Source organism: Trachurus japonicus, unplaced genomic scaffold, assembly GCF_045865225.1.
Source record: "Trachurus japonicus isolate A0001 unplaced genomic scaffold, Traja_1.0 AP030978.1".
In the NCBI taxonomy this organism is placed as follows: Eukaryota; Metazoa; Chordata; class Actinopteri; order Carangiformes; family Carangidae; genus Trachurus; species Trachurus japonicus.
In genome coordinates this window covers 1-10919 of record NW_028221111.1, presented here as the reverse complement: position 1 = coordinate 10919, position 10919 = coordinate 1, and the positions used below count along the sequence as shown (strand labels likewise).

The following is a 10919-nucleotide window of genomic DNA, read 5'->3' as shown; positions in this document are numbered from 1 at the left end:
GTTACCCAGTAAGTAGAGGGTAACGGGCTGTATTATAAAGTAATGGCTGTTACTCCCTCCTTAGTCTGCACCTATACAGTAGCTGTCATGCACCTACACACTACTTGTCTTAGAGTTACCCAGTAAGTAGAGGGTAACGGGCTGTATTATAAAGTAATGGCTGTTACTCCTTCCTTACGCTGCACCTATACAGTAGCTGTCATGCACCTACACACTACTTGTCTTAGAGTTACCCAGTAAGTAGAGGGTAACGGGCTGTATTATAAAGTAATGGCTGTTACTCCCTCCTTACGCTGCACCTACACAGTAGCTGTCATGCACCTACACACTACTTGTCTTAGAGTTACCCAGTTAAGTAGAGGGTAACGGGCTGTATTATAAAGTAATGGCTGTTACTCCCTCCTTAGTCTGCACCTATACAGTAGCTGTCATGCACCTACACACTACTTGTCTTAGAGTTACCCAGTAAGTAGAGGGTAACGGGCTGTATTATAAAGTAATGGCTGTTACTCCCTCCTTAGTCTGCACCTATACAGTAGCTGTCATGCACCTACACACTACTTGTCTTAGAGTTACCCAGTAAGTAGAGGGTAACGGGCTGTATTATAAAGTAATGGCTGTTACTCCTTCCTTACGCTGCACCTACACAGTAGCTGTCATGCACCTACACACTACTTGTCTTAGAGTTACCCAGTAAGTAGAGGGTAACGGGCTGTATTATAAAGTATTCTTTGTTATTCCCTCCTTAGTCTGCAAATACACTGTAATTGTCCTGCAACTACAATGTAGTTGTCCTGGAGTTACCCAGTAACTACAAGGTAGCGGGCTGTATTATAAAGTATTCTTTGTTATTCCCTCCTTAGTGTGCAAATACACTGTAATTGTCCTGCAACTACACTGTAGTTGTCCTGGAGTTACCCAGTACCTTCTACTACAGCTGTAACTACTGTCTAAGTAGAACCAGTAAGTTAGAACACAGTTTGTTTCACGAGATAACATCATCTGAAAGTACAGTAATACAAAGACAAAACTAACTGAAGTGTCCCTGACATCATAAAATAACAGATTTCTACTGGCTTTTGTTATTTACATTAAAGTTCAGTTTTGTTCCTTCTGTTATAAACTGTTTCATTTAGTTTTGATCCATCTGTCTGGTCCTTCTAGGTCTAAAATAGTCAGTCAAGTCAGTTTCATTTGACAAAATGTACTTTCTAAGTTAGAAGAGTCAAGTTGAAATGATCGTTGTGATACTACTATCACACCGGAGTGTGACACTCAGTAATGGAGAATGGATGGGCTCCTCCATAAAAGGTGATCTTGATCTTGATCCAGCTCCTTGGGTCAAGGCAGAGATCAGGGTCATGGGTGGCGTGCCATCTCCCTCGTCAGGTACCATTTTCATGCATCTCAAAAACCTCACCTGTGTAGAAACATAATTATATATTGTATCATCAACTTCATCACATAAATGCATCACTGTAAAACAAAGTGAGAAAATTAATAACTTTGAACGGTACAGTTTTTCTCATCATGGAATACTTAATCCCGGTTTTACCTTTCACATCATAAATCATTAGCCTTTTAAACCATAACTTGTGATTTTTTAGCATATTAATCAATTACAAATTATACATATTTTTTCCTTTAATCTATTGAGTAAATATTTTAACCATTTAAAAATCTTCAATTTTACAAAATCAATGCTATGACCATACTGTTTCACAACTGTAGGCTGCACCAGTACATTATTGTTACTCTTGACTGTATTCATCATACCAGTCATTACCAACAGTAACGTTAGCTAATGGAGCTAATGTGGACAGTACTAACACAAATACAGTTCCCGGTTAGCGTGGTTCAGGGGAAAACACACACTATTATCTTTAGCACAAGCTAACATTGCTAGCTGCGTTAGCATAGCTACTTAACTCACCAAGAGGTTGATAACGCGGTCAAACTGCCGTCGCACAGGTCCTCGGTTCATCCCTCACGTCTCCCGGGGTGTTTGCTCTGTGTTTATATCAACATATCACATCGTAGACATTGCATAATTTCCCTCATTTCTCCACTTCGTCTCCTCCTGTCGTCCCTGCGGCCGTGTCAACAAGCTCCGTCCTCGCTGTGAGGTGGGACTTTCTACCTTCTCAACAGGCAACCAATGACAAGTGAGCTGCTTCTGGTCTGACCAATGACAGATGGTCAAATCTGAGAGACTGTGATTGACAACTTATTTCATCCTATAGACCACTTCGGCGTCGACGTCACAGTGACGTACTGGTGGCAGAAAAATACCGGAAGTAAGCAACAAATACACGTCCTGACCATAGGTCCTGACATACAGCTCAACTTTAAAAAGCAGCGCAGCTGCTTGGCTGCAGCACGACCCTAAGCTGTGATGATGAGCCACATTAGAGGGTGAATTTTATTTAATTTTGGTAATCGCGGTGCAGAACAGTGAGTTTGGAGCTGACGAAAGGAGAGAAAAAAGAGAGTCGTGCCGCGGCGAGACCGATGAAATGCTGATTAGAGGAGTGATCAGCGGTGACCGCCACGCTGACGGACCCGGTGGAAAATGGGGTGATACAACGACTGCTGAGGAGGAACTATAAAGAACTCAGCTGTGATTTAAACTAGGACCTAAACCGAGTCGAGTAGAGCCGAGCTGTAACTGTGTAGTGGAGAAGCGGCAACACACGCGCGTCCCCTCAGATGAGGCTGCATCTCTAGGTCACTGGTGTGTGAGTGTGAGAGAAATAAAAGCTCTGACTTGCTTGGGCAGACGTTGTTTGGTGTCACCCGCTGATTTGCACATGTAGGCTACAATATCTAGACCCCGAATATAAGACGACCCGTCCTTTCCAACTTTTTTCAACGGAGAAAATACTCTTATCAGTCAGTGTATAAACTAGGCTATATGTAGATATTGCGTGCATCGTTTAGGGATTTTTATTAAACATTTACTGTTTCATTCAGGGTAAACGTTAACACGTGTACACGTTCACCCTCTTATTCATTTATTTTGACATTCATTCATTCATACACATCGGGTCATGAGCGGTGTCCCTAGCAACGGTCTGTGATATATAGCCTAACAACGGTCTGACTAATACAGAAATAACAGACATGGATCCGTTAAATAAACTGTAATATACAGCCATACAAGTAGGCTACAGTTTGCTGTCATACCGTAGTTGATGGACTTGTTGATGATCGCCCACGCAGCGTTTTGTGACCCTAGGCAGTAGCCTACGTCGGTCCGTAACACACAACACACTCCGTTGCTAATCGTTAACTTAGCCTACTCAGGTATGACAACCTGTTTTCTGTTGACAAAACATTAAAATAATCAGAGAAGGCCTCTGTATGATCCATCTTCCTCTGATTTGATCGTTCTTGATGCCGGCTTTCCACTGTTGACACCAGATCAGCTGTCACGTTCTGCCACCAGTGAAGCCCCGCCCACAACATACGTCATCAATGTTTATAAACATAGAAATGGTCTATTTGACTACCACAGTCTCTCAGATTTGACCATCTGTCATTGGTCAGACCAGAAGCAGCTCACTTGCCATTGGTTGCCTGTTGAGAAGGTAGAAAGTCCCACCTCACAGCGAGGACGGAGCTTGTTGACACGGCCGCAGGGACGACAGGAGGAGACGAAGTGGAGAAATGAGGGAAATTATGCAATGTCTACGATGTGATATGTTGATATAAACACAGAGCAAACACCCCGGGAGACGAGAGGGATGAACCGAGGACCTGTGCGACGGCAGTTTGACCGCGTTATCAACCTCTTGGTGAGTTAAGTAGCTATGCTAACGCAGCTAGCAATGTTAGCTTGTGCTAAAGATAATAGTGTGTGTTTTCCCCTGCACCAGCTAACCGGGAACTGTATTTGTGTTAGTACTGTACACATTAGCTCCATTAGCTAACGTTACTGTTGGTAATGAATGGTATGATGAATACAGTCAAGAGTAACAATAATGTACTGGTGCAGCCTACAGTTGTGAAACAGTATGGTCATAGCATTGATTTTGTAAAATTGAAGATTTTTAAATGGTTAAAATATTTACTCAATAGTTAAAGAAAAAAATATGTATAATTTGTAATTGATTAATATGCTTAAAAATCACAAGTTATGGTTTAAAAGGCTAATGATTTATGATGTGAAAGGTAAAACCGGGATTAAGTATTCCATGATGAGAAAAACTGTACCGTTCAAAGTTACTAATTTTCTCACTTTGTTTTACAGTGATGCATTTATGTGATGAAGTTGATGATACAATATATAATTATGTTTCTACACAGGTGAGGTTTTTGAGATGCCATGAAAATGGTACCTGACGAGGGAGATGGCACGCCACCCATGACCCTGATCTCTGCTTTGGCCCAAGGAGCTGGATCAAGATCAAGATCACCTTTTATGGAGGAGCCCATCCATTCTCCATTACTGAGTGTCACACTCCGGTGTGATAGTAGTATCACAACAATCTTTTCAACTTGACTCTTCTAACTTAGAAAGTACATTTTGTCAAATGAAACTGACTTGACTGACTATTTTAGACCTAGAAGGACCAGACAGATGGATCAAAACTAAATGAAACAGTTTATAACAGAAGGAACAAAACTGAACTTTAATGTAAATAACAAAAGCCAGTAGAAATCTGTTATTTTATGATGTCAGGGACACTTCAGTTAGTTTTGTCTTTGTATTACTGTACTTTCAGATGATGTTATCTCGTGAAACAAACTGTGTTCTAACTTACTGGTTCTACTTAGACAGTAGTTACAGCTGCAGTAGAAGGTACTGGGTAACTCCAGGACAACTACAGTGTAGTTGCAGGACAATTACAGTGTATTTTGCACACTAAGGAGGGAATAACAAAGAATACTTTATTAATACAGCCCGCTACTTTGTAGGTACTGGGTAACTCCGGGACAACTACATTGTAGTTTGCAGGACAATTACAGTGTATTTGCACTCTAAGGAGGGAATAACAAAGAATACTTTATAATACAGCCCGTTACCCTCTACTTACTGGGTAACTCTAAGACAAGTACAGTGTAGGTGCATGACAGCTACTGTATAGGTGCAGACTAAGGAGGGAGTAACAGCCATTACTTTATAATACAGCCCGTTACCCTCTACTTACTGGGTAACTCTAAGACAAGTAGTGTGTAGGTGCATGACAGCTACTGTATAGGTGCAGCGTAAGGAGGGAGTAACAGCCATTACTTTATGATACAGCCGTTACCCTCTACTTACTGGGTAACTCTAAGACAAGTAGTGTGTAGGTGCATGACAGCTACTGTGTAGGTGCAGACTAAGGAGGGAGTAACAGCCATTACTTTATAATACAGCCCGTTACCCTCTACTTACTGGGTAACTCTAAGACAAGTAGTGTGTAGGTGCATGACAGCTACTGTATAGGTGCAGCATAAGGAGGGAGTAACAGCCATTACTTTATAATACAGCCCGTTACCCTCTACTTACTGGGTAACTCTAAGACAAGTAGTGTGTAGGTGCATGACAGCTACTGTGTAGGTGCAGACTAAGGAGGGGTAACAGTGCTCACTTACAGTAGGGTACTTACTGTACTTAAAGTTTATGAATGATCATGGATGTGGATGTGTCATGTGTTTTCTGGTTAATAAATAATAAAAACATTTTCTAACTCTCCGAATGACTCATTATTGTGGATGTATTACTGTATAGTTTGTGTTTTGCCCTTGGATGACAGAACTAGACTTTCATAGATGTGCATTTTAGAGAGGTAAGTTTGCTACCAGCCAGCCTGTTACTGTATTGGAAAATGTCCACACTCTATACCCATTTCTCACCTATTCCAAACCATACAATTAAATAATGAATAATAAATCTCTGAAATAGAGGTGAAATGTCGCTGCTGACACTTTTGGAAAACATGGATTGCAACTGTGCTCATATTGTACAGTAGACTATTTAATTTCTAATGTACCTGGCAGGAGTTACACTGTAAGTCCGGGGAAAGTAGGACGTAATTGTACGGGAGTTACGCTCTAAGACACAGCCTAGTTATACTGTAAAATGCGGGGTAATTAGTGGCGGAGTGAGCGAGAGTTACTGTGTAATTTGGTGTAAAGTAGGACAGGAGTTACGTGCCAAGACGCAGCCTAGTTAAACTGTAAAACAGCGAGAGTTACCCTGTACTTCTGTGGAAGTTGGTGTGAAGCAGGATGTAAGTTACGCGCTAAGACGCAGCCTAGTTACACTGTAAATGCACGGGGGAAACAGGGGGGAAAGTGAGCTGCAGTTACTCAGTACTTGTGTGAAATAAGCGGCAACCTACGCGGCAAGAGAGCGGTAGGTACGCTGTAAATCGCGGGCCGTATTATGTAGTGCTACCTATTTTTGTGCTGTAGTATATCGCAGGTAATCGTGAGGACAAGGCTTCATGCATATTGTCCAACTATTTATAAATCTTTTTTTACCATGCAAGACAATATTGCTGAAACTGCTGCTTCCAAAGTCAGTGAACATATTAAATCTTTAACTTTAAACCAAGATGGATCTATATATTAACATTGAAAGACTAAATGACTAATTGTGCATGAAAGGAACTGATTTTCACTTCAGCATCTTTAAGCTCAATTGTTTTCATTTTCAGGGTTTGGTATTGCTGTGTCCCAAACCGCAGAAACACTTAACACGAAGCTGGTGAACATTTAACTTGGGAGCTAATAGCAGCTTAACACACAACTTAAAGTTCAAATATTTGCCAAATGAGTCATGAACATGACTCCAAATAAAAACCAATGTTGTGCTACTTCTTCCAGATGTGTGAGTTTGTCAACAACACCAGTAAAAGGTCATAAGACTGTACATCAGTGATGTTTTCAAAACACGTTCTGCTGCCCCCAAGTGGCCAAAAGAATCAATTACGAAAGGTTCAGAGCATCATGTACTAAACTCTTTGAATATCAGTGTGGTTTGATCTTTGTTTCTGTCAACGTGCCACATCAACCAGCCGGGACCCCTCACAAGAATTAGCCTTCCAGTTAAATCTGGCACATTTGCATGATAACTCAGAAAGTGTTCAGCTTGACTCATATCTTCAAGAACATACATTTATTTTTCATTGTACACATTGATTATACAATTACATGATTTGTGTGTAATCACACCATAAAACAAAGTCCTAAAAATGTAAATATTTCTTTGCTGAAAACTTTTTCTCTTATAAAACAGGCATGCCAAAAAAACACACAAACATCTGCAAAAATAACAGTCCATTCATTGCAACAGCTGATCTTGGATTTTTTTTTCTCCAAGTTACAACTGAACACTTCTTTTTCTTAAAAAGACATCATGTAAAACACTTATGCTCAACAGCAGAAATGAAGCAACCTTAAGGTTGTATCCCCAACAGAGTATTGTTTTATTATTGCAGCCTATGTGTTACATTACTGTGAAAATAGTAAGAAAAAAATAGCATTTATTCTGTCACATAGTAAATGTACTATGCATACATACTCCAGTAAATGATGTTAAAGAGCAGGTAAGCCAGGGGAAATATGACTCTGGAGTAAGAGTCGATCATGTAGCTGTTGCTCATTATGAAGCGGAGGTTTTGTCTGAACGGGTGTTGGCGGCGTAGCCTGGTTCCCTCTGTGGGCGCTGAGGCGTTGGAGTTTCGTGACTGGGTGTTCCTCTCTGTGTTTGGGGTGCTGGAGACCTCTGGGAAAGGAGTCAGGTCAATGTCATTGTCATGGAAACAGCCATCAAAGGCCATAGCCTGGGTGGTGTTGAAGGTCGGTATCTACACAGACAGAGGGAAGAGAGGAGGATTAGGCTTTTTTTTAAAGGGATAGTTCAACATTTTGGCAAATTGGCCCATTGCCATAATCCCTATAGTCAGAGCAGTAGGTTCGTTACCTTTAATTGTCGGTGCAAGCTATTTTTAGAACAGCGGAGCAGAGCCATGAGCTGCTCAGAGCTATGCTACGAAGGTTATTGAGGTTTCTTGGTTTCCCTCATCAAACTCATCAAATACACAATCCAACAACTCCAAAACACTTTCATGGACAAGTTGTAACCTGCATATTCACCACGCTACGAGATAATAATGGAACGTTACGAGACAGAGTTTAAGAGGTAAATTCATGCAAAACTGCTGATATGCGTTCCTGTCAGGGACAGTCTTTCGGCAAGTAGTCTCTGCATTTGCCTCGAAAACAACTCGGTCTCGTAACGTTCCGTTATTATCTCATAGCGTGGTGAATGTGCAGGTCACAACTTGTCCATGAGAGCATTTTGGAGTTGTTGGATTGTGTATTTGATGAGTTTGATGTGGGAAACCAAGAAATCCCTTTAGCCTCCGTAGTGTAGCTCTGAGCTCTGCTCCACCGTTCTAAAAATAGCTCACATCAGCAATAAAGGTAATCCACCTACTCCCAAAACCATAGGGATTATGGCAATGGGCCAATTTGCCAAAATGTTGAACTATCCCTTTAAAGTCATCAATCTCAAGCTGGTGTGAAATTTAAGAAGTCGTAAAAAGCAGAATATGAATGATATAAATGACCTGTGCCCCTTTGACCCTCCTCATCTCCTCCACAGTGGTGAAATAGTTGACGGCGGCGTACTCGATGACGGACAGGAAGACGAACAGGAAGCTCGCCCACAGGTAGATGTCTACAGCTTTAACGTAAGACACCTGTGGCATAGAGGCCGAGACACCGGTGATGATGGTGGACATTGTCAGAACCGTGGTGATGCCTGAGAGCAAAACATCATGAGCAGTTAACAAAGTCACATCACAAATAACATCCACTGTTTGGATGGATTATACGTCCACGCTAGCTGTTTCCCCCTGTATTCAGACTTTGTACTAAGCTGAGCTAACTCGTCGCTGGCTAGGCATCAAACTTTTAACAATAAAACGTGAACTATCCCTTTAAATCAAAAGAAAACAATTTGTTTGGAGACATTTTTTGTGCAAACTCATGTTATTCTCCGACAAAAATCTTGCTTTAAATTGTGTATAATGTGATGTATTTGAGGCAGTGTGTTCAACGTGTTGGTGTAATGGCTGTGTTACGTAACATCTGGACTCAGTACCCAGAGAGACTCGGGCAGGTACCGCCCTCCTGTCTATCCAGAACGAGACCCAGGACAGCATCACCATCAGCATTGTGGGAAAGTACGTCTGGAGCATGAAGAAGAAGATGTGCCTCCTGAGAATGAAGTTTATATAGAGCCGATTGTACCAACCTGAAAAAGAGATAAAGAAACAGAAAGTGGACGTAGGGAGCAGGACATAGGAGCACCGAAAAGAAAAACACCTGCACAAGATTGTGAAAGATTCACATTTATGAAACAACTAGAAGAACCTAGAACTCAGACATGAAAGTAATTAAATTTCTGGGGCAGATCTGTCTAGAGCTGAAGTTATATAACATCCTCTTAGAGCAGAACGAGACTGATCCGAGAAGAAGAAAATCTCCCCAGCCCCTTTCTGTTTTTCTCCCACCGAAACTGTGACGTAGAAGTCGGCAGGATGTAGCTGTTAATCATACAACTCTGAAAAGCTTTTCAGAGGCAATACTACATTAGATTTAGTGTTGTGTAGAAAAAGGCACATGATGAGATTCTCACACATTGTTATTAGGAAGTGTAAAACTAAGGTTTTGAATGTCCGTGTTTCTTAGAGATGTTATCTCAGTATCTTTTAATATACTCTCAAAGAGGATTTAAACAAGACATTGAAATACAGTTAAGAAGTGATTTGTTTGATACAGTAGGCCTACACACACACACACACACACACACACACACACACACACACACATGCACACACACAAGCACACACACCATCTGTCACCAAATCTCAGTGATTCAGTGCCTCGGTCTTTGGTCGTGCATTTAAAGGGAACAGTTCAACAGTTTGTGCTCATTTACTTTTTGCCAATAGTTACCTTCGTGTAAAGAGTTGGAGACAAGGGGACGCTAACTCAACCACCAGTGAATGTGTTATTTATCTATTTATTTATTTGCAAAAACAAATATGTAAAAATGAAAAATGAATTTGATTATGTCTTTAAGATGCAGTGACTTAATCTTTGAAAACCAAGCAGCGTCACACTCTCAACTAGTCTGGTTCTGGCCCAGGTCTGCAGCCAGACCCTCGTGTGCTATTTAGCAAGCTTCAGACGGCGTCAGGCTAACTGTTTCCCTTGGCTTCTATTCATTGTGCTAAGCTAAGCTAATTAGCTGTTGGCTGCAGTTGTGAGAGTGGTAACAATCATCTTATTTAATATATTTCCCAAGTATTTTTTAAGTATATTTCCCACTATGTTAAACTAAATCTGCAGGACCACTGTACTGTAGCTACCGATTATGAACAGAAACTTTTTTATAGTTTAATGTCAGTTAGAATTGATCCATTGAGCAGAGTTTATGAATATGCAAAGATGCTGTGTAACTTTTACTGTTTAAAAAAGGTGTTTTGTTGTGGCTGATGACAGATGTGATAACAACAGGAGCCCTCTGATTGTCCCTAAACCAGGCACAGCTCAGAGGGCCCCAGAGCTACAGACACCTGACATACCAGTGCTGCTGTAGAAGGCAAGCCCATAGGAAGGCTGGAAGTCTTCAATAAAAAACTGAGAGAGCACGATCTCGTCAGTCCTTAATGAATCGTTCCCGTTCTTCCAGTAGAGCATGAGGTCGTTCTCATTGTAAGCATCTTCAAGAGAGCAGAGAAGGAGGGGTGAGGAGGAGGAGGAGGAGGAGGAGGGAGGAGTGGTATAGGACACCTTCACATGTTGCCTCTCTTAGAAGAATCATGGATATGTTTCTCAGAGGAGAGGAGGCAGTGCACAGAAATGGGACCCTGGCTCTCCTCTGAGACAAGGACCCATGCTTTATCTATTCTCAA

General features: G+C 41.3%; 1 protein-coding gene across 1 annotated transcript; it reads right to left on the bottom strand.

Moving 5' to 3' along the window:
- Positions 1 to 7101: 7101 nt before the first annotated feature.
- Positions 7102 to 10814, bottom strand: LOC146959870 (gamma-aminobutyric acid receptor subunit rho-3-like; the record flags this gene model as incomplete). Its single annotated transcript, XM_085772826.1, has 4 exons — positions 7102 to 7799; positions 8565 to 8758; positions 9101 to 9253; positions 10590 to 10814. Coding segments are annotated over 4 exons (872 nt in total), but the record flags the coding sequence as incomplete, so codon positions are not given.
- Positions 10815 to 10919: the final 105 nt, after the last annotated feature.